This window comes from Zootoca vivipara, chromosome 7, assembly GCF_963506605.1.
Source record: "Zootoca vivipara chromosome 7, rZooViv1.1, whole genome shotgun sequence".
Taxonomy (NCBI): domain Eukaryota; kingdom Metazoa; phylum Chordata; class Lepidosauria; order Squamata; family Lacertidae; genus Zootoca; species Zootoca vivipara.
Genome location: NC_083282.1, coordinates 6,448,193 through 6,471,813, shown reverse-complemented (window position 1 = coordinate 6,471,813; position 23,621 = coordinate 6,448,193). Strand labels below are relative to the sequence as shown.

General features: G+C 45.4%; 2 protein-coding genes across 4 annotated transcripts in view; one reads left to right on the top strand and one right to left on the bottom strand.

Annotated features, from left to right (window-relative positions):
* Nucleotides 1–1,151: 1,151 nt before the first annotated feature.
* NPHS2 (NPHS2 stomatin family member, podocin) lies at nt 1,152–11,829 on the top strand. Its single transcript, XM_035123237.2, has 8 exons — nt 1,152–1,434; nt 2,035–2,138; nt 3,581–3,653; nt 5,758–5,840; nt 7,433–7,636; nt 8,514–8,569; nt 10,095–10,173; nt 11,557–11,829. Exons 1-8 carry the CDS (start codon nt 1,152–1,154, stop codon nt 11,827–11,829), a joined length of 1,155 nt encoding a protein of 384 aa, XP_034979128.2.
* Nucleotides 11,830–12,996: 1,167 nt separating this feature from the next.
* Nucleotides 12,997–23,621, bottom strand: part of AXDND1 (axonemal dynein light chain domain containing 1) — a 43,708-nt gene continuing 33,083 nt past the window's right edge. For all 3 annotated transcript variants that reach the window (XM_035123955.2, XM_035123954.2, XM_035123956.2), the window contains 6 exons: nt 22,602–22,712; nt 22,324–22,476; nt 20,627–20,764; nt 18,373–18,464; nt 17,453–17,601; nt 12,997–16,693 (listed from right to left, as the gene is read on the bottom strand). In XM_035123955.2, the coding sequence (XP_034979846.2) occupies nt 16,605–16,693; nt 17,453–17,601; nt 18,373–18,464; nt 20,627–20,764; nt 22,324–22,476; nt 22,602–22,712 (732 nt within the window). In that variant the 3' untranslated portion in view covers nt 12,997–16,604. The remainder of the gene's footprint in view (nt 16,694–17,452; nt 17,602–18,372; nt 18,465–20,626; nt 20,765–22,323; nt 22,477–22,601; nt 22,713–23,621) is intronic.

The window sequence follows — 23,621 nt, the reverse complement described above, 5'->3', positions numbered from 1 at the left end:
CCCAATCTGCAAATCTCTCTCTCTCTCTCTCTCTCTCTCTCTCTCTCTCTCTCTCACACACACACACACACACACACACACATATATATATATATATATATATGGCATTGGAAGACCATCAATGCTGGTGCTACTCGTATCTGAGAGGGTAGGGCATTCTAGAGTTGAGGTATCACAACTGAGAAATGTTGGACACTATTTTCTCTCCACGTGGTTTACTATCAGTTCCTCTCTAGGCATTCTTGAAACCAGGGGACTAGCTATACAGTATTCCTGACATGAGATCTGGGACCCGTAATTTGTATCAGCAACAACGACTACACTGCTACTGGTATTGTGATCTTCAGCAACCCTTTCCAACCTGGTTTTCTCTGGCTGTTTTGGACAATAACTTCCATCAGCCCCTGTTAGGAGGTGCTGGCTGACCAGAGTGGTCCCCCCCCCAAAAAAACACCTGGAGACACTTGGGTTAGTGGTCCCCTATTCATACTGTTCTAACACTGCTTCTTGTCCCAAAAAATCTGAAAAATTGATATTTTTTCAAATGGTAATGTGCTTGCACCTCCAGTTCACCCCATCACTGCTTGGGCCCTCTGTGGGTTCTGCCTTTCCAACTCCACATTGCTTGTACTGAAGGAGAGTTGAAAACATATATAAAATACATGATTTCATAATGGATCAGATTCAAGGCTGTGGAAGCATATTTGGCAGTTTAGGTCTTGTTTTGAGAGACCCACCTCTTTTGTTTAATCTACACTGTTGTGTTTTGAACTGTTTTACTGTTGTTGTTTTTAAAAAATGATACTACTGTATTGCCATTGTCATAACTCACCCTGGGACCTTATGGTGAAGGGCAGGTAAAAAAAGTCTTTTACATAAATAAATACTGTATACCACAATGCATTGATATTAATGTGCAGCAGGATCCTCTCATTTTAGTCACAGCATATGATGACACAACCACCCTGCTCAAATTTGTGACTGATTTCACTGTCCAATAGCTCCAGTGGCGCAAATAAACATCCTCCTCCTCCTGGGCAATGGCTTCCCCCTCTCTCTGGCCCTCCTTTTTGGACAGGATAAATGGCCAGGCAGCACAAACTCCCACATCCTCAGTGAAGAGTTGTTTTTCCTTAGCACAGTCTCCCTAAATGAGGGCAGAAAAGAAGCCACAGAGCTCTTCTAGGGAGCACCGCGGGAGAAGCAGAGAGCAGGCCATTCAAGATGGCAGGAAGAAGGACAAAGTGGAACACAGCCGGAAGACTAGCAAAGAGAAGCAGCAGGAGTTCAGCAAAAGGAAGAGGGAAAGGGAGACCCAGAGCAGCCTTCAGGCAGACAACCAAGTCCACACTTCCACAGTAGTGGATGTGGATGATGTTGTGCCATTTGAGGAGGAAATGGAGGCCCTGCTTGAAAGTGAGAAGCAGGAGGAAGGTAAGGGGGCAAGTAGTTAAGGGGCAATGCAAGAGCACGGGGGGGGGGGCTCAGAAGGGCTCCGGGACAACCCTGCTGAGCTTTTCTTACTATGCCAGAGTTTGAATCTACTGTGTCCTGCTACTCGGGCCCAAATAATAGTCTGAAGAAGACTGCGGCTGCATAAGGTGGCCACTTACGTTTTGCCAAAAAAAGGTAGGAAATGCATCACCAAAAAGGGGGCACAAATATGCACAAAGTGTGAATATAACAATGGCATATAGATGTGCATTTAGAAATAACTGCCATAATTTAAATTTGGTTCATCTCTCCTTAGTGGGGGAGACTAGATCAGGTAACAATTGTTGGTGGGGAACTTCAGGGCTTGCTCACCTTTCTAATGGTGCTTTAACTTCAAAACCAGCCCTGGAGCTGGCCCACTTGCACATACAGAGCACCTTCAAATAGAGGGCTATCCTCTCACAAGCCTTCTGTAAAGTAGGATACGTGACCATAGTACCAACAACAGTGGCCTCCATCATCTTATTGTGTCTCCCCAGTAAGATTAAAGGAAATACTGTACCCTGTTCCATCACCTGCTCTTTATCTGTTCCCCTGTAGGTACAAAGTCTCCAGGCCTGGGCATTTGTGAGTGGCTTCTTGTCATCCTTTCCCTCCTCCTCCTCATAGTCACGTTCCCCATTTCCATCTGGTTCTGCATGAAGGTAAGTCATTGGGGCTGTTGCATGTGCAGGAACTATAATTTTGCAGTGTTCAGAGTTCACATACAGGCCCAGATAGAAGACCAAGCATCTCTCACTCACACACACTGCTATGTGTACGATTCAATGCAAATGAGGTCTTACAGAGGTGCTGTGTAGGTAAACAGGTAGTTCCAAATTGATGTGAGTGAAGCATCCATATATAGACCTCAGATAACACTAAACACTAATTCTTCCAGCAATTGCAATCTGAATACCAAAGTCTTCACAAAGCCAAGAGTTCTGCTTGCTCACAGTAGTCTCCCTCATCTATTTTATCATGTTCTAAATTACTCATATTGTGAATAAAAGTAATACTGCCCACTTGTCTTCTTTCACGTCAAGGTGCATTTCAAGTAGAGTAATTACTGCTACTCTGAGGCAGAGATAATGATAATTAATTTTGTTTCTGTTTCATTTATATGCCCAAGATCTGCTAGAATTGTTCTCATTTGTAATCGTTTCTCCTTTCAGATGTAGTAGCTATTCTACACCACCTTACATAAACAGGGTACTTTGGAATAATCTTTAACAGGTAGGCTGAGAGAGCTTACCTTAGAAATAATGCTACTAAATAATGCTTATTCAGCTTTTTTTCTACATTTTCCTTCTGAGTTTAAAAAAAGTGAAGAGAATAAAAGAAGCTAGCAGAATTCCTGTACCTTTAATAGCTGTGCAGAAGGGATTTTTGCAAGGTGGAGTTTGTCGTTCAGGAGGAGCACAATTAATTGTACTTGCTACGATTCCCCTTTCTGTACAACTCTAAAAAGATACAAAAGCCCCGTTTTCTTTTGCAGTTGGTCATGCAACTTACAAACATTCCTTGTGGTGGCTTAAATTGCGGGGAAGAAGATAGCATGTAGGTGTGTAGACTGTAGCAAACACTCCCACAATCAGACATGAGGCATAACAATGTTTGGTTCCCTCCATTGCTGGCCCCTTCAGACAGCCAACTCCTCACAAGGGCCAGAGCCTCTGTGCATGGTGTTTTTAAGAAACTGAAGCCAGAAACAGAGCAAGTGAATCTCTCTTAATCCTCAGTCACAAACACTGGTGCTCAGTTGGAGGCCCCATGCTACACCGATCCATACCCTACATTGAAAGCATGTGCCTTCCCCCCAAAAAATCCTGGGGAAAGTAGTTTGTTAAGGATGCTAGGAATTGCATTGCACTTCCCAGGATTCTTGGGGGAAAGTCATGCACTTGAAATGTGCTTGAAATGCATGGTGGCTGTGAAACTGAATATGATTCTTCCCACTCAACAAAGGCCCGTCATCACTTTACATTTGCTGCAGCAGGCGGCACCAGGCATTTCGGGTCCCGTGGGCTTTTAGAGCAGAGGGTTCCGCACGGTACGTAGTTCCGCTTTATCTTACAGATTCCCACCATCCATTTTTCCATGACAGATTGTACGGGAGTATGAAAGAGCCATTTTGTTTCGATTTGGACGCCTTCTTTGCGGAAGGCCCAGAGGGCCCGGTAAGTATAGAACTATCAGCCTTTCAGGAAGCCTCAGGTTATGTACCTGCTGGGGAAGTTCTGGGGAGCAAAATACCTTCCTCCAAATTGCTCTGCTTAGCCCTTGGAAGTCTTTCCAGGCAATGCCTCTTCCTAATCTGCACCTTCTGACACCAGGCTGTGCCCTTCAGTAGCTGTGCGCTGGGTCCTTGAGCTGCAGCTGGCCTGCTTGGAGACATTTGAACTACATTTCAGTGAGGCAAAGGTCAGACTCCTACCGGTACCTGCTGCTCTGCCCACCTTTGCCCATTAGGAAATGCAGCCCTCAGGCTGGAAAAGGTTCCCTGCCCCCATTACATCCCATTGCACATAGTGGCCTGCATGCGGATCGCACTATTGGTACTCAAGAAGCTGAACTTAACATTTAGATGGACCCTCCCCATGGCTTAGGTGAGAAACAATTGCCTGTGTAGTTTTGTACAGGAAGGCACAGGTGAGGAGGGCACGGTTTAGGGATAGTGCTTGGAGGAAGAGACCAGGCAGGACAGACAATGCCCAGACACTAGTGTGAGCCCTTTATGGGGCCCATGAAACCACTAGTTTCTTCAGGGCAAATAACACTCATTATAAGTATAAGAAATAGGATAATCATGACTCAGGATTGTTAGACAGATGAATGAGAAAGAGAATTTTGCTGCATGAGCCAGCACCGCTGGGTCAATTAAACTCAATTAAAGACACAATTGCAAGGAGTTCAAAGTTATCAGCATTTACCCCTGTTGTAAACAAAATCTGCCCTTATTCCCTTATGGGGTATACAAGAGCCCTTATAGAGTCCTTTGTAGGTTCTCCATCAGTAGGAGAAAATAACAGAGGCCAACCAGAGAATATTGAGAAGCAAAGCAGCTAGTAAGCCTGATCTTTATTGAACTGTTGCAACAGGGTGCTCCCCTCCCAGGCAGACTAGGTGACCGCCTAGAGCGCAAAAATGAAGGGGGCGCTGGCCAGCCTGCCTGCCGCCCGCGCCCGCCGGTGCTGCCTGGGGCCGCCTCCACTGCAGCTTCCGGAGAGCGGCCTGGGCGCTCACTCGCTCATCTGGCAGCCCAGCTGCCGCTCTGCTTCCAGGTGCCGCATTTATGAATATTTATTCTATATTTGAGACCTTAGAATTCTTATAACAACACATACCTCTGTTCTACATCTTCAGCTTCCAAAAGAGCACTGCTGCCTAACTAAAAAGGTTGGATTCGCTACCTATTCGGTCCAGGCCTATTACCTTTTGCATTAAGAAATGTGAGTTTTCTTCTGGTTTATTTACACCAGGCGTCCCCAAACTAAGGCCCGGGGGGCGGATGCAGCCTGGGAGGCTCTTTTAGGTGGCGCTCACTGCCACTGCCTGCTCTTAACGGCGCGGTGCAGCCGCCCACTTCTGGGTTGCCGGAGTGTCGGAAATAGCTTGTACACATGTGCAAGTGTCATTTCCTGCACACTTCCAGGCCAGAGGAGGCCCATGCGCATGCACACAAGCTATTTCCAGTGTTCCGGCGACCCGGAAGTGCGCTGGAAATCATGTGTGCGCAAGGCTCCGGCCCGCAGCGCGATCATAGAATCATAGAGTTGGAAGAGACCACAAGGGCCATCCAATCCAACCCCCTGCCAAGCAGGAAACACCATCAAAGCATTCCTGACAGATGGCTGTCAAGCCTCTGCTTAAAGACCTCCAAAGAAGGAGACTCCACCACACTTCTTGGCAGCAAATTCCACTGTCGAACAGCTCTTACTGACAGGAAGTTCTTCCTAATGTTTAGGTGGAATCTTCTTTCTTGTAGTTTGAATCCATTGCTCCGTGTCCGCTTCTCTGGAGCAGCAGAAAACGACCTTTCTCCCTCCTCTATATGGCATCCTTTAATATATTTGAACATGGCTATCATATCACCCCTTAACCTTCTCTTCTCCAGGCTAAACATGCCCAGCTCCCTAAGCCGTTCCTCATTAGGCATCGTTTCCAGGCCTTTGACCATTTTGGTTGCCTGCTGGCGGCACCAGCCCTTGGCAACATGTGTTTGTGGACCCCTGATTTACACCATCCAGCTTGCAACTGCTGCTGTTCTCTTTCTCCTAACAGGATTATTCCTTTTCCTACCATGTTTGGACACCTACCACAAAATAGACCTTCGCCTCAAAACCTTAGAGATCCCTTTCTATGAGGTAAGAGAGATACAGTCTGCCCCTTCAGCTTGTTTGCAGGAGGCAAATGCAGCAGAAGTTTACTTAGATTCACCATTCCAATTAATTAGGAAGCCCCTGGTTCAAATCTCACCTTGGCTATGAACTAACTATATAGTTTTTCGGCAAGCCATTTTGACTCAGCTCCACAAGAATTATACTGATCTACCTAATGGGACAGTTGTTGGATTACTTAACGTAAAGGAAGGCTGTAGATCGGTGACAGAATATCTGCTTTGCATGCAGAACATCCCAGGTTCATTCCCTGACATCTCCAGCGAAGGTTAGGAATCTACACAGTCTGGATTCCTGGAGAGCTGCTGCCAGTTAGTGTAGACAATATTGAGCTAGATCAGGGGTCCCCAAACTAAGGCCCAATTGCCTTCTAAATCCGGCCCGTGGACCGTCCAGGAATCAGCATGTTTTTACATGAGTAGAATGTGTCCTTTTATTTAAAATGCATCTCTGGGTTATTTGTGGGGCAAATGAATTAGTTCATTTCCCCCCCAAAAAAATCTAGTCCAGCTCCCCACAAGGTCTGAGGGACAGTGGACCGGCCCCCTGCTGAAAAAGTTTGCTGATCCCTGAGCTAAATGAACCAATGGTCTGACTCTGCACAAGGCAGTTCCCTTTGCTTTGAGCATTCTAAGGTGCTAAATAGGTGTTAATCATTATTTCTTCAGTTGTTGGAATTGGGTTAGCTCCACTTGATGTTTATTTCTTAATACAGTGGTACCTCGGTTTACGAACTTAATCCATTCTGGAAGTCCGTTCTTAAACCAAAACCGTTCTTAAACCGAGGCGAGCTTTCCCAAATGAGGCTTCCCGTCCCCAGTGCCCTTCCACCGTTCGGATTCCGTTCTTAGACCGAGGTAAAGTTCTCAAACCAAGACACTGTTTCTGGTTTTGCGGAGTTTGTAAACCAAATCGTTCTTAAACCAGACTGTTCTGAAACCAAGGTACCACTGTACCATATTGGCCCAAATATAAGTTGCACCCGAATATAAGCCGCACCTTTAAAATTCGGGGGGGGGGGAGGAAAAAAGACAATACCCAAATATAAGCCACTCCTGTGCAGTAAGATCTAGACTCCCTCCATGCAGACTGAAGGTGCAAATAGGTGAATAAACCATATTTCTTAAAGCCACAGCAGTCTCTGCTGCGTCTTCAATTCTCCAAAGGAACACAGACCCTGGGTGAACACAGAGCCTGGGACCCCAGGGGCTCTTGTCACTTCTCGGCAGAGAGAGGGACAGGTTTTGTAACATTCTATTGCAGGGGTCGGCAAGGTTTACCACGCCTGGGCTGGTTCTCTCCAGCAGAGATCCCTCTAGGCCGGATCGCACATGCGAGTATGTGCATCTGCGATTTCCAGCATCTGCGCAGACGCAATTTCTGATGCATGCACAGACGCAATTTCTGGCGCCGTCCCCGCAGTGCGCTGCGCTCGTTTAGTGCAGCATGCCGGGACTTGCCGGTTAAACGACCCCCGTAGGCCACTTGTAGCCCACGGGCCTTAGGTTGCCGACCCCTGTTCTATTGGATGGTCACACAATGCCTTCTGCTTGCCCTAGACCATAACCAAAGACATGGCAAGTCTAGAAATAGATACCATCTGTTACTATCGAATGGAGAATGCCACACTCGTCATGACCACCCTTGCCAACCACTCGAAGGCAATCCAGCTGCTAGTGCCAACCATCGCAAAGCGCTTTCTGGCACAACGGTCGCTCACAGACATCCTGATGGAGAGGAAGAGCATCAGCCAGGAAATAAAGGTGGGTGGGGATGAGGGTTGGCTATAGCTCTGTACAGAGGACATGGTGGGGAGGTCCATCACTTAGAGTGGGAGGCTTGCCCAGTGGCTGCTACAAGCAGAACTGGGAAAATGGTATGGTAGCCAATGAAAGGACACAAGTGAAATGCTTCTGCCTTGCTACTGGGCACCTTCTCCTTCCTGAAAGTGGCTTTATAGTACGTAAACTCAGAACTGCCTTGCAAGATCCACCTAGGGCAGCATTTCCTTTCAAACAACAACAACAGGTAACCACAGACACTATACTGCCTCCAAACAGGCGAACCAGCTTACCGTAGTCTCCTGCACCTTTAAGAACAGTTTGACTTGCAGAAAGTGATGCTTTTAATAGCATGGTGATAAATGTACTATTTTGTGAACTGCACATTGTCTTAGTCTGCTCTGGTTGATAGAGACAATTTTATAAATATAAGATTAACTGCCTGCCTTTTTAGTGGAGTGGCTAGAGAGGCCTTTTTCTCCCTCTCATAGCAGACCTTTAAGTGGCCCAATAAATGATTGGCAGTTAGGTTTGGGGCATACAAGAGATAATAGACTTTGCTCCAGTTTAGGTAACTTTAGAAAGGAATCTGACAAATTAATTATGGATTGACCTATAATCAGCTAGTAGCCAAGACAGAGAAAAGGGAACCTTTTTTGAAAAAGCTGTAATCCTTTTTTGAACAGCTCTGTGCTTACCTAACTCAGGGTAACTTTACACTTGGTTTGCATCAAGGAGAAAGCCATCACTACTAGAGCAGTTCTCACTAGAAATGTTAGGACTCCGCTGGTTTTACATTTCTAAGTTGCTCATCCATCATATAAAGCTGCTGCCAATAAGAAGACACTTTTTTTTGCAGGTGGCTGTGGACGCCATCACCTGTCAGTGGGGGATCAAGGTGGAAAGGACAGAAATGTAGGTATGAAATGTGAGGTCTGCGGAAATAATTAGGTGACAAAATATCAGGAGAGGGGTCTCTGAGACCTTTCACTATTGTTAATGCCGCCCCTATGAGTATAATCAGTTTTTGTTATTTCTCCCCTTGAACAAACCCTGGGCATAGGGGGTCACCCTGGTACAAGCCACCATTTTGTGGGCCTCCTCCTTTATCCTGCTGCTCTCTCTCGCAGGCGCACAGCTAGCTCCTCGCCCACCTGTTTTGACATGGCTGTGGGTGAAAAGGGTTGATTTCAATGACCAGTAATGTAAGAGAAGCTGCTTAGTTCAAAACTGGCAGCTCAGTGCACCAAAAGGTACCCCGTTCCTGCAGTTTTATGGATCTACATATGGCCAGAAAGGCTACAGCTGACCAGCTCTCCATTTGTTTAGAGTCACCTTGGGCTAAACTTTTGAGTCGCTCCCATTTTGCTATGATATCCTCAAGGCAAGGGTGTCTCGAGAGGCGTTCTCCTTGCCAGGTGGCAATTGGCTCCACAGCCCCACCAAGAGTGGGGAAGGGAGGGCTCTGGCCAATTACTCCCATCCCTTCTGGCAGCAAGGCAGCCTTGGATGTCTTCTCACTGATCACAGTGAGGGCAGAATAAGGATTGCCTCCTGTCCTGATCCCAACATGATTGAATCAGTTTGGCGCCACCCAGAAAAGGCAGTTGTGAACCAGATGAATTGCTCTGCCTTCCTGGTCTGTCAGTTTTCCACTGCTCCTGCAATCCTGCTGGGAAAGTGGATCAGGATGAAAAAAGCTGAGGTTTTATTGGGTTGGTGAGAGCCAGAGTCCAGAAACAGTGGGAGGGCAAAGGTCCTGATTCCAGAGCTATGGGAAGTGTTTGTCCATATATGAGCCATGCAGGACATCCTATGGCCATTTAAAACTTCTTCAGGGCATTCCTACCACAATGGCAAATGTCCCCTTTCCTAACAGAACAAATGAGAACGAATCTGACACAGGGATACATCCCACTGCCAATGTAAATGTCGCTAGAGTTGCTAGCAAACTAGTAGGCCCACTCAGGAGTGGCAGTGAGAGAGATATTCAGCCAGTGACTGGCTTGTCAAGCTGGCACCCAGGACAAAGGTCCCATTTGACCTGATAACTAGCTGGCCAGTTGGCCAGCCAACCATGTAGGCATGGTTACAACCAGCACTCATTTCCCCCTGATGTAATACAGAGTTTCCTTCCTGAGCTAAATGGTTGTACTAACCACAGTGGCTTTGTTTCCCCTCCACCATCATCAGCAGTGTGCCTCTGCATACCAGCTGCTGGGAATCACAGGTGAGCAGAGTGCTGCCATGCTCTGATCCTGCTTGCTGTCTTCCCACAGGCCTGTGGTTGGCCCTGTAAGAACAGGGTGCTGGACTAGATAGGTCATTGGTCTGATCCAGCCGCCCGGCTCTTCTTGTGTTCTTAAACAGAAAACCATTTACGTAGTTTCCAGTTTAGGTCTGCAGTCCCAGATTTCATTAACAACTATGTTTATTTCAGTAAAGATGTGCGGTTGCCAACGGAGCTTCAGGAATCACTGGCTGCACAAGCAGAAGCCCAGAGACAAGCCAGAGTGAGGGTAAGGCAATACACTGACCCGGCATGTTTTTATTACTGGAAGCTACGGGCAGGAGGGAGCTATGGGAGGGAGATGCTTTCCTCTCTTCAGGTCTAATAAGACAAGCGTTGGCCATGGTTCTGCCTGCATCTCACAGCACATGGGAGTGAGTCACTGGTCAAAGCTAATTCTGTTGGTTATCCAACTTTCGTTAATCTAAAGCAGGCATCCCTAAACTCGGCCCTCCAGATGTTTTGGGACTACAACTCCCACCATCCCTAGCTAACAGGACCAGTGGTCAGGGATAATGGGAATTGTAGCCCCAAAACATCTGGAGGGCCGAGTTTGGGGGTGACTGATCTAAAGTGAGAGCCATTCTTGTTTGCATTAGTTAATTTATAGGTAAAGGTACAGGGACGCCTTCATTTCCTTTGACTGGAAACCTAAGAGATGGAGGAGGTACAACATGAAGGCTGTTTCGCAGCTGCACTGGAAAATGGAAGGTCCAGACTGTTTCAAGTCTACGCAGCACAAGATTGAAATAAATTTCTTCCACACTAACCCTGCATGCTTTCCTTTGGGCTATCGGAAACAAAATGAAAATGGGGGATGAAGCGATAAGTGGCACCCAGCAAAATATCACCACATGTAACACACTTCAAAACATCCAATATAAAGTCAGGTAATATGTGACTTTATATTGACTTTTCTTCCCTTAATGGATTATCCATAGATTGGGAAAATCCAAATCCATTGACAGGGGAGTATGGGCTGCCACTTGAATAAGATATTGTCTGGATGCTGTCCCTTATAAGCCAGTTGTTCCCCTGTGGTAGGAATTAATTACAAGTTTCTTTTCATTATCCCCACCACTGCTGCGGCCATTTTATTGTTTTTTTATAGGAAAACAGTGCTGTTTTATTAAAAACGAAAAAAATGCAAGGAAATAAGTCACTTATCCCTGCCCTCCTCAGACCAGGAACAAATGTTGACTAATAAGAGGAAATTACCTCAAGAAGAAACTAACGCCCAGAACCTGCAAATAATAAGTATCTAATTAACACTGGAGGGCTTTTACTCAGTTGAACTTGCTTCTGAGGAAACATTAGAGGTGGTTTTTGGCCCTGAGGGTGTGAGCATTCAATGTAGCACCATTTTAAGTGCTGTGCAGAACCTGTTTTCGTTTCACTTCCAGCTGACTAGTAGCGTTGCTTCTACAACACTGAAGGGCACCATTATGGAAGGAACCATGGGCAGTACTGTACTCAACAAAGTTTTACTCAGGGTATTGAGATTAATGAACACATCAAAGTTAGTCCCATTACTTTCAATGGGTCTACTCTGAGTAAAACTTCGTTGCATCCTGACCCAAAGGAAGATCTTCTAAATACCTTGTTTTTCTAGGTCATAGCTGCTGAAGGAGAAAAGGCTGCTTCCGAATCTCTGAAGGTGGCAGCTGAGGTGCTTTCCCACACGCCAGCCGCCCTCCAGCTCCGCTACCTTCACATGTTGCAAAACCTGTCTGCAGAGAAGCCGTCCACCTTTATTCTTCCTTTCCCCCTTGACCTAATGAATCCTTCATCAGTAGACAACCTGAAATCCACAGGCTGCAAGCGCTCTTCAGATATCGCCAGCAACCCAGAAGCTCCAAAGGCGAAGGATTCCCCCATGTTGTAGGACTAAAGTAGGAAAACTCAGGCACCAGGTGCAGCATCTAGGCCTCTCTGTCTAGCTCCTCAGGCCATAACCCATTGCCTAGTCCACAATTCGTACCCGCCTGCTTTGCACCCTCCTGAAGTGCTTTTGCCTGGCTGAAATGTGCCCTTGAACTCACCTGGATGGAGGATAAGAGAGGGGATATTAGTCTGTGTAGGAACTGCCTTCTGGATAAAGGTAAAAATTGTAGCTGTTGCTCTGCCCACGTTTGCCCTGGGCCCCATTCACTACTGGAATGTGGCCCCTTGGAAGTTGCTTATGAGGCAATGCGGCCCTTGGTCTGAAAACATTTTGCCACTCCACTACAGGAATTCAGCAGAAGAATAGGCATAATCTGCATTTCAAACTGTAGCTGATGTAGTCATAGTTGATCCTATATTGGGCCTCCTGTAATTAAATCTGCTTAAACTTTTAAACTTTTAAACTCCTGAACTAAGTGGTCACCAGCTGGGCTACATATTATGAGGGTGGCTGCTTTGCCACCAAGTGTACAAAACAGGGAATTGCAGCCTGTCCTAGCTGCATGTGGAGAGTGCATTCCAGCCCCATTTTTTCAAATGTATATTTGTTTCTTTCCACATAATATTTTTAGAAGCACAAAGCTTGCTAGGTGTCTAACCACCCCCGTGTGATATTCCCAGTTAAAATCCAATACTGAGTTCAAATTATTATTCTGCCGTAAAGCTCACTGGGTGTCAATTTCTCAGCTCACTTTACCTCGCAGGACCATGTCATGAAGATTAAAAAAGCAGGGGTGTGGGGACGGAGAAAGATTATGTATGCTTCCTTTTAACATCTTGGATGAAGGGCTGAATAATAAACTCACCCGTTGGCCGTTCCTGTTCTTTGGTCATTCTGTTCCTTGTCCCTATTGCGAAAGGCAGGTACAGGGAACTAGGCAGAGGGCCTTCTCGGTGGTGGCGCCTGCCCTGTGGAACGCCCTCCCAACAGATGTCAAAGAGGAAAACAACTACCAGACTTTTAGAAGACGTCTGAAAGCAGCCCTGTTCAGGGAGGCTTTTAATGTTTAATAGATTACTGTGTTTTATTTTTCTGTTGGAAGCCGCCCAGAGTGGCTGGGAAAACCCAGCCAGATGGGCGGGGTATAAATAATATATTATTATTATTATTATTATTATTATACATTGCAAGAGACGAACATAAGAAGTGTTGATGGTGGACCGCAAGAAGCATACGGCAGTCCTTGGGCCTGAAAGTCGTGTGTCCTGCCTGAACCAGTTCACAGAGTGAAAGTGAGCAGCACAGCACAAATGAAGTCTGGGAACTTGCTGTGAAAGCTCTTTGCTGTCTGTTTGCTTTAATTGTTAATTGGCTCAGGGAGTAGCCCTCCCTTCCCGTCTATCATTAAAGCCAACAAAGGTGGGACACCATCTGTGTCTCTTTCAGCAGAGGGACACAGATTGGGCTGGGCCTGGACAATACAGGCTGGCAGTTCCATCAGCAGCCCAAGACTCTAAAACTCAGTAGAGATGATTTAGTGGAAGGAGCAAAAAAATAAATAATAAAAAAAATAAATGGGTGGTTTCTACCAAGCGCAAGGAAAACACAGGAGGACCGGAGTGGGGCTTCCTCACAGATACAACTTGAGCTTAGCCCTTGTTCTGTTCTGTTGTTCCCATCAAAACGAAAGAAAACCTTTGGACACAAAATGGCAAATTCTGCAAAAGAATAAACTCAAGCTATTCAACAAAGCACACAGATTCATCTAATGTGTGCTAAATCCGATGTATATTCAGCGCCAGGTGGAACCTTCCTTGATCAGCTCTTGCTAAGAGCTCTTAGAATGATAATTTTGTCTGCTGTTCTTATTGTCAGCCTCACTGCTACTTGTTTTAGTATTTTTGTGATTTTTATGTGCTCTGATATGTGAACTTCAAAACATCACCCTTGGAGACTCTGGACTGAAAAGCAGCCTATTTTTTTAAAGTAATAATAATAATAAATATCTTCTGAATGTGCAAATTTCCTTTTCTTTCTTTAACAATTTTAGTGGATAGTGTGTGCTTCCATTCTCCGGCACTGGCCTCTGATATTAAAAAATATTTCTAAAATAAGCAAACAGGCATTATTTCCTATATATTTCCTTTTAGAAGACATCTGAAGGCAGCTCTGTTTAGGGAAGCTTTTAATGTCTGCAACACTATTGTATTTTAATATTTTGTTGGAAGCCCCCCAGAGTTATTATAGCAAGGCTCCTTCCTCCCTACCACCGTAGAAATATGGTCCCTTGTTTGACTTCATTACAGTTCCCCAGCTTTTGAGGCAGGATTAAAGCTACAGCAACCAAAGCAGTTTGGGAGAATCTTACACCTATCTCCAGCCTGAGTGATGTTGTATTTCCTCCAGCACCTACCGTGTTTCCCCAAAAATAAGACACTGTCTTATATTTATTTTCCTCAAGAAGACACACTATGGCTTATTTTCAGGGGGTGTCTTATTCCAGTGGGAAGGGCTCCGCGCACAGCATGGCGGAGGGCAGCAAGCTGTTGCCGGGAGGCGCCGCATCCATGTCTTATTTTCGGGGTATGGCTTATTGCGGAAATGCTTAGAAATCCTGCTACGGCTTATTTTATGGATATGTCTTATTTTCGGGGAAACACAGTATATTAATTCATTTAAAATGAAGCTTCCAGCTGAACAGCACATGGAGCAGCTATAGCTCAGTGGTGCAGGCATTTCATGCATTTCCAATGAAAAGGATATTGGGGAACAGGGCTGCAAGAGGCTTCTGCCTGTGATTCCAGAGAGCTGTTGCTACTGAAGAGAGAGAATGTTGTGTCAGATCAGGGGCAGACTTTGGTAATACGTCCTGAGCAAAAACAAAATTTAGTGCCTCCTCCAGTATTTCTCTCCCCTCCCTTAGCTTCAGTCCGGCGCATGCTCTCAAGTGCACTAAGTCATAGTTGTGGCAACTCAATCACCTGTCTGACCGGGGCTTTAACTGTGAGTAGGCAACCAAATAAATACAGGTATTAGTAATATTGCTATTTTGCACCCATTCAGCTCAATGCCCTGTGTGGGGAAACTGCGCCGATCTAGATCCGGCACTGGTCAGATGAACCAATGGTACAAGGCAGCTTCCTATGTTCTCCGCAGAAAGGAAAGTGGAACATACTTATGACGATTGGGCGTTTAAGACGACCCCCAACTTTTCCAGTTAAAATACAGAGTTTGGGATATACTCGCCTTATAAGAAATACAAACCGGTGTATAAGACGACCCCCCGACTTTTGAGAAGATTTTCCTGGGTTAAAAAGTAGTCTTATACGCAGGAATATACAGTAAATAAATCAAGCTGTATTTCTGCTCATTTCTGCTAGATGGCGTCTTTTGGCCATGATTTTACAATGCCATGAACAGGTGTAAGCAGCCAAACTTTGGCTTACTCTGCTTTCCTGTTCAAAATACCATGCTAGCTCTTATTTCCCCCCTGAAGGAAGAGTGGGGTGGCAATGAGGCAGAAGACAGTTCAACAAAGGGGTGAAATATGTTCCGCTATGTAAACACATTTCTTCAGAAAAGGCTGTGGAAGGGATGCAGTGTTGGGACAGAAAAAGTACTGATACCAGATCAGTCTAAAATATTTGGTAAGTCAGCTTCCATTCATAAAGGATCAGGGTTTCACAAGTGCCATTAGCAACCACCAATCTCTTCCTGATGACTTGTGAAAAAGTTCCACAGAGAACTTGGAAGTTGTGAGGGAGTCTCTTGCTTCGTAATAGGGTCTACAAGTCCCATCATCCCTGACCGCTGGTCCTGCTAGCTGATGGGAGTTGTAGTCCAACAACAGCTGGGAACCCAAGTTTGAGAAAAACTGTAGGGCCTTCCCCTTTCCTGAGTCCTCCAGCACAGGTACAGGATCTGGGTGAAGTAATCAATCAGGATCGCATCTTGTGACAAAGTAAGAGCTTCTCAGAAGCATTTAGATTCCAATGGGTAGTTCTAAGTATCTCCAAAGCATGGTGTTATTTGAGTGAATAGCCTGCCCTTCGCAGAGATTCCACAGCTAGAAGTGTCTTTCTGTTTACTTCAGGCTTTATGAGTAGCCAGGAACAGTGGAAGTCTCTCACTGCTTCTGTCAACTCCAATATCTGCATGAGATTAGGGAACTATCCCTCCCTGCTCTTTGGAAGGCTGGGATTGTACCTTGTGCTATGCTTGGGAGACATTTGGAGGTGCTGCTTTTAAGAGTCTCCTACCTTATGTAAACAAAGAGAACTACTAGAGTACTAGAGGGAAGGGAATCATGCCAAGTAATTACCGGATACTAAAGTACTAGAGGGAAGGGAATTACCAGATACTAGAGGGAAGGGAATCATGCCAAGTAATTACCGGATACTAAAGTCCAAGACACTCCCAATGCATCTACTAGTGAAAAACTCCTAAGATGGATCAAGTATTCATTTTTTTGGGGGGGGGGAGTTCAAACAAAAAACCCTAATATTTCCTAGTGACTTATTCTTAAATTCAATCTGTATAGGTAAATACAGTGAAATATCAGGGCAACTCCAACCTAGACCTTGAATATGTTCTATATAAATAACAGAAACTGGGAATCAATCCCACGTAGTTGAGTTAACTTCTTTCCATGTACTGAACAAATAGTTTAACAGAGCTGGGAGAATTCCAAGTAGCCACTAATGCACAACCCTCCATCTGTGTCCAGTGCCAACTACAAGCAGGAGCCAAAGGCCTTCTGGAGGTCACCCTCTTCTTCAGCGTTTGGGCTTGGGGAATTTCTTCATTCGTGGCTTAGGAGTGCTGGGCTGTGAAGTTGATTCAGTTTGTTCCTTAACGACGACTTCTGCAATGACAGATGCACAGCAAGAAGCACTTAAACATTTACATTGTCAAAACCTAGACAATATGAGAACTTACCGGTAGTAGCTCAGAGAAACCTCATACTCTACTCTGTGACAGGTCCAGGTTTCAGTCCAAGCATGGCCTTGACGGAATCAGGACCAAACCCAGCTGCCCCCAAAATGGTTATGAACAGCATATGCATCCACAAACCCAACTTTTACATGTTCACACTTCATAAGTATACCTGTTCTCAGTGAGAAGAACCTCATCCATAATGGGAATATTCCAACAGAGCATTACGTGCTCTGCCCCACTTATTTCAATGATCTAATACACACTGATCTCTGACATGTGCACAGTACTTTGACTGTTCAGAGAAATTAACAATCCTGATATGGCCAGTATCACGCTGCAGATGAGCAGCTTAGGCAGATAAAAGCTTGCTCGGACCACCAAGTGGGTGGCACAGCTCAACAAGAGCTGCAACACATGACTTCCCTATGCCTGTTTTGAGCCATTTCGCAATTATGCAGCAGCAGCAGCATACTCAATTATACCACCCAAATGTATGCTTGAGACGTAAGTGCAGCCAATCCTGGTTCTCTGACACATTTGTACCTTGAACGCACGTGAGCCTGCAAACCAGTTTATCACATTCACATTTTATGCTTTCAAATGTATGCCTAAACGTGTGGTGCATGAAATTGCCCTTAAAGTTCCAGAGCATTTTTAGACTCTACAATTCCACCTTTAGCCATACCTGCTTTGAGTTTTGTTTCTTTTTCTTCAGAGTCCTTCAGCTTTGGTTGCTCACCCTCCATGTTCTGGATTTTTGCCAGAGCTTCTTCTAAGTCCTCATGAAGGACTTCAGATTTTTCCTCAGCTTGCTGTGCTCGCTTTTCAGCCTCTCTGAAAGAGCAGGTGCCAGAAAGAACTCATAGCCCGGAGCAGGCAAGAAACCAATTAAACTAATCTGATTTATTCTAGCTGGTTGCTTCCTACTGTGAAAAATACATGTTCTCTTGCTTCTTCACTCTCCTAACAGCCAATATTACTGCAACCTATGTAAGAATCCGGACGCGGGTGGCACTGTGGGTTAAACCACAGAGCCTCGGGCTTGCTGATCAGAAGGTCGGCGGTTCGAATCCCCATGACGGGGTGAGCTCCCATTGCGCAGTCCCAGCTCCTGCCAACCTAGCAGTTCAAAAGCACGTCAAAGTGCAAGTAGAAGGTAAACGGGAAGGTAAACGGCAGGAAGGTAAACAGCGTTTCCGTGCGCTGCTCTGGTTCGCCAGAAGCAGCTTTGTCATACTGGCCACATGACCTGGAAGCTGTACACCGACCGGCTCTCTCAGCCAATAACGCGAGATGAGCGCCGCAACCCCAGAGTCGGTCACGACTGGACCTAATGGTCAGGGGTCCCTTTACCTTTACCTGTATAAGAATCCACACCTGATTAGTACATTTCAAGTCTCTAAAACCTACAGGAGAATCTATTCCTAGCACTTCAAAACCACATGAGAACTCACATATCACTATTTATGGTTTAAAATGGAATGTGTTGAGGCTGAATAGACACCTGCAATCACATAGGCCACCTGTTCCAAGATACCCTATAGTCTCTAGTCTGCACAAGAATGCACACATCCATCCATCTCTTCCTGATGGTTCTGTACTCACAAGAGTCGCTCTTCCAGAATTTCCAGTGACGCCAGCAACTCAAATTCCTTCTTTGAGGCCGTTGTGGTCCACTGGCTGGTATGCAACTCCCTCTGGAATAAGAAGAGTGAATAACTTATAGGAAATGAAAGGAAATAAATCAACAGGCTACTTTCTGTCTCAGAGCTGGCATACTGAAGTCCCTGGCTCAAATCTTGCCTCAGCTATGAGCACACACTGGGTAGCTTTAGACAAGTGATGCTCACTCATCCCCTACGTCTTCAGAATGGGGATAAAAATAATTCTGGCCTACCTTACAGGGTCATTGCACTGTTTTATTTACAGAGGCACAAAATTGGAAGCTGCCATTACTCTGCCTCTGAGAAGAAAGGGTTTATACAGGACACGATTGCCTGAGAAGATCTCTTGTAAAAACCCCATAACAGTGTCCGTGCACCACTGCCATTCTTTTCAATGGGGCCAGTGCAGGAGAACTTCCCAGATCTGTTTCCTGCTGCAATAGTGCGTTGTAGTGGCCATAGGTTTGGACTATGTCCATAAGCTTTAATTAGCTTGTGTTTAAGTAAGCAAAGTTACCGGTCCAGTCGCGCTTCCGGACGTAAAGCTTCCTTTTCTGCAGAGCTTTATTTGAGCAAATGGCAAAGAGTAAGGTGAGTCAGCTAGAGTCATGAATCAGGAGCTCTGGAGCACGTTGCAAACTCAAAATGCTTTATTTACAAAAAAATATAGCCTGGAGATAAGGCAGGCATCCTTCATCTCTTGCCAAGTAAAACTTAAACAAAACTGTGCCTCAGTGCACAAGCTTGAGGCATGACTCCTACAAACAGCAACCAAGACTAAGAGAAAACGCTACTAAGAGAGAGAGAGCACATGCAAGGAACTGACTATTTATACAGGCTGTCGAACATTCCCGGATGTTTAATGATGCTCAGCTGCTCAGTGTTTAGAGCGATTAGTATAACTTAACCCTTTAATACCAACAGACTAGAACCTGGGAGTCCAGAGTTCAAATCCCTGCTCGGCCATGAAGCTCACTGGGTGACTGTGGGCCAGTCACTGCCTCTCAGCCTAACCTGCCTCATAGGGTTTTCGTGGGGATTAAATGAGGAGGGGGAGAACCATCTATGCCACCTTGAGCTCCTTGGAGAAAAATGGTGGGATACACTGGTCTACTACCATTAGTATCGCAAGATTGTCATGAGAGCGCTTGGTCTAAAATCGTCAACCAAAAGCTCTACTTTTCTGGTTTATCATCACAACAGTTATTAACATTTGGCTTCAGTAAAACAAATAATTTAATTAGACAGCGCCTATATGACACTGAGCGACATAATAATCTGGCCAAAATAAGGAAATTTAGTCCATGGTTGTGATTATTTTCCACCTAGTCACTTTGGCACCCTATTTGCAAAATGTAACCATTCCAAAATACAGATGCGCTTTCACTTTCGCAAGATTGAATATGCTGCCTTTGGCTGTACTCGAGGGTCGATTTAAAAAAATTCCACTGGAAAAGCGGTTGTGTCCATGTGGAGGTGGCAGTATTGAGTCAGTGGCTCATGTGCTTCTGGCTTGCAATCTTTATATAGATTTGAGGAGTGAGGCTATGTCAGGTCACTCAACCATTCCTACTGTGTCCTTTCTTTTAGCAGATCAAGATGATCAGGTGATGGCAAAAACTGCAGGGTTTTTAGTGGGGACAATTAGAATAAGATCTATTAGATTACTGATGTAAACCCCCAAAATGTATTTTCTATAGTTAGAAAGTTATTACCTCTATCTTCAGTACATTCAGGACTAATTTAGCCAGCTAGCCCTGGTGACTATCTAATGTTTATTGGATGGATTTCCCCCAAATTGATTTTTGAACTTTGGATTTTATTGTTATGCTTTTATACTGTATTTTATGCTGCTTTGTTGTATTACAATTAAGTGTTTTAAATTTGTTGCTAGCTGCCCTGAGCCCGGGTTTCTGAACCGGGAAGGGCGGGGTATAAATATTATTATTATTATTATTATTATTATTATTACTACTACTACTACTATTTGATTTGTTTTTATTGCTATGGCTAGTGGCTGATGCAAATAAAGATTCTTCTGCTACAAGGTGGGATATAAATAACTAACACTGAGAACCTGTCCTCTAAAGCAGCTGCCACACCTTGTTACGAATAGACACACCTCTCCAGAGAAGAGCTATCTATTTATACATACATACATACATACATACATACATACATACATACATACATACCCGTGACACTGTGATTTCTTTCACCTGCATGGTTTTGACATACACATTAGAATCATCACCAATGTATCTGACTGGGTAAGTGACCGCAAGGCTTTCAGCCTGCTCACCAGTGCTGGTGCTGGGCACAGGCGGCTGTTCCTGCAAGGACAAACAGAAGGAGCAAGGGAAAATGGAAGGACCACACAAGGTAATGTTTGTTTCCGCATCATCAAGGAAACTTATCACCAAAGAGACTTGTATGGAAGGATCATGATGATTGCCAGTCCCCTGTTTTCCTGGGGGTACTCAACAGTACGCAGTACAGGCGCCTTTTTAATGGATATGTTAAAAGTGTGGCACTCAACTGTAACAACTTCATGGTGAGTACCGGCACCATTTTTTCTAGGAAAAAAGTTCTGATCAATACAATCTTCAATTACGAGCGCTCCAGTTGGAGAACAGCCTTTACCAAAGGTGTCGTGGGCTTTGAAGAAACTCGATCTCAGGACGCAAGGGAGAAATGTGCTAAGAGGAAGGCACGCTTGGCAAATCCACACCGTGATCAACTCCCGCCTGGAAACCAATGTCCCCACTGTGGAAGGACATGTGGATCCAGAATTGGCCTCCACAGTCACTTACGGACCCATTGTTAAAACCGTGTTTATGGAAGACAATCTTACTCGGCTACGAGTGATCACCAAAGAAGAAGAAGAAGGCTACGCTGTCAATTGTGGTTCAGGAGCTCCTGGAGTCAGTGTTCACAGACCACACATGAATTCTGGGGCTGATTCTCTGCTGCTGGAGAATCAGAAGTGTACACACTCTTGGCTTAGCCGCTTTCCATGTTTAAACATGCTCAACCACCCTTAAAAAGAGAATCCTCAGCACTTCATCAAACTACAATTCCCAGGATGCTTTGTGAGAAAGCTAAGACAGATAAAGTGGTATACAACTTTGTAGCATAAAGTTTGACTCAAGCAGACACTTTATGGCCAACAGCTGGAGAAAGGGGGTGCCTCTCCTTTGCGAGGCTTGCTTCCTGCCTATGTTCTGCACCAGAAAAAAACAGAATCCAGAATCTGTAGCAGGGAATCCTCAGTCCAGTGACCAGTATTTACTGGTATCTAATTCCAATTCCTCAGATTTTTCAAAGCATTTGCAATTTTTCAGGAAGTGATCAAAGAGGGAGGTTTTGGATGTATGCTCAGAACAGCAAGAAATTTAAGTCACAGAAGGGGAAAATGCAAAGCATTAAATGGGCAGTTCATACATATCCAGCAATGTGATGCAGCCAACAAATACCCCATTGCTCCTGATAATATGTAAAGGAAGCTATCGTGCGGGACATATTTGTAAGAAAAACAGCCACGTTGACAGCCCCACCCGCGCAATCTGCTTCCTTCACACTACCAACCCAGTGGCCCAGCAGTGCTGCCACTCCTTATACCATTAACCACTTCCGTGTGGCCTACTCTGGAAGTAGCTTCTCTATATTATGACTTTTTCAGGTAGCATCCACAATATGTCTCCAATCTCTTCTCCGTGGGCATGAGGGACAGAAATATATTTCCTCTGTTTGTAAACTGCAGGCTTCCATTTTCGTGATGTCAAAACTTCCACCAGATAGCAATAAACACACAGTCATGAGCCCCAGCTAAAAAGAAAGAAGCCCCGAAAGAAGAGGGACAGCTTTGTACATTTCTAATGGAGACGCTCACCTCTGCTTCTAACACTTGCTTCGGTTCTGTTGCTTCCTGATCTTCTAGAACATCCCCAATTTCTTCGTCTTTTTTCTCTTCCTCTGTGGTGGTGGGGGAGCTTTCCACGCTCTGCTCCGGACGGGGAGGCAGCTGTCGTTTCAGCTGAAGCACCTGCAAAAAGGTTGCTAGTGGAATTCTCCTGCCCTGCGCCAGAAGAGAGGTGGAGGGCAGGGGAGCAGAGGGAGACAAAATCCCCACCACCACCAGTCACATCAAAGGTTAATTTCTGCCAGTACCTCTAACCCAAACAGGCTGACCAGTTCTTCTTGGCTGATTAAAGTGGTGGGAGTGGTCTTCATCCCAGACAGGAGGAGGTTGCAGGTTTCAATCCAATCCAAGCACTCTGTCTGGGAAAAGAGAGAGCGAAAGAAGCAATAAATCACCAAAAGGGAAATAAAAGCAATTAATTGCCCTGTGGTGCTCTTCCAGAGGGCTCAAACAGAGTTGCTTATGTTGAATGCTTAAAAGGTAAAGGTAAAGGGCCCCCTGATCATCAGGTCCAGTCGTGTCCGACTCTGGGGTTGTGGCGCTCATCTCGCTCTATAGGCCGAGGGAGCCAGCGTTTGTCCGCAGAAGCCAGCATGACAAAGCTGCTTCTGGCGAACCAGAACAGCGCACGGAAACGCCGTTTACCTTCCCGCCAGAGTGGTCCCTATGTATCTACTTGCACTTTGATGTGCTTTCGAACTGCTAGGTTGGCAGGAGCTGGGACCGAGCAACAGGAGCTCACCCCGTCACAGGGATTCGAACCGCCAACCTTCTGATCAGCAAGCCCTAGGCTCAGTGGTTTAACCCACAGCACCACCTGGGTCCCTCTATGTTGAATGCTTAGAGGAATGCTAATGCTTAGAGGAATCGTTTCCAAACTTCTGAAGTTGTACAATGTTCTGCTTAGCATATGGCTCCGTGTGAGAACCCCAACCGACTGATGATTTCATGCGCTCCAGTACCTCCCCCTCCCTAACATTTCTGCTTCCAGCCCAAATGGGCAGTAGGTGGAGCTGGACTTCGTAGGTGGTCAAGGATTTTTGAGAGGTCCACCATTGATCCCAGCCATTATCTTCCCTGCAAATGCATACTGTGACCTGTCATTCACACCTGTACTTGGACCCTTCGTTGTCATCGATAGGTCCATGCATTTGCTGCCTAGGAAGTAACAGCCTTTGGCTTGGAAAACCCTTGCCCTAATTGCAGGCGTGCTGTGGTTGCTTGTGTTTGTGTAACACCCACCAATGAAAAACACTATTTATTTTTTA

Coding starts and splice junctions, on each gene's coding strand:
- NPHS2 (XM_035123237.2), top strand. CDS start 1,152: ATGAGGGCAGAAAAGAAGCCACAGAGCTCTTCTAGGGAGCACCGCGGG. Junction 3,654..5,757: donor CGGAAGGCCCAGAGGGCCCG/GTAAGTATAGAA, acceptor TTCTCCTAACAG/GATTATTCCTTTTCCTACCA. Junction 5,841..7,432: donor TAGAGATCCCTTTCTATGAG/GTAAGAGAGATA, acceptor TGCTTGCCCTAG/ACCATAACCAAAGACATGGC.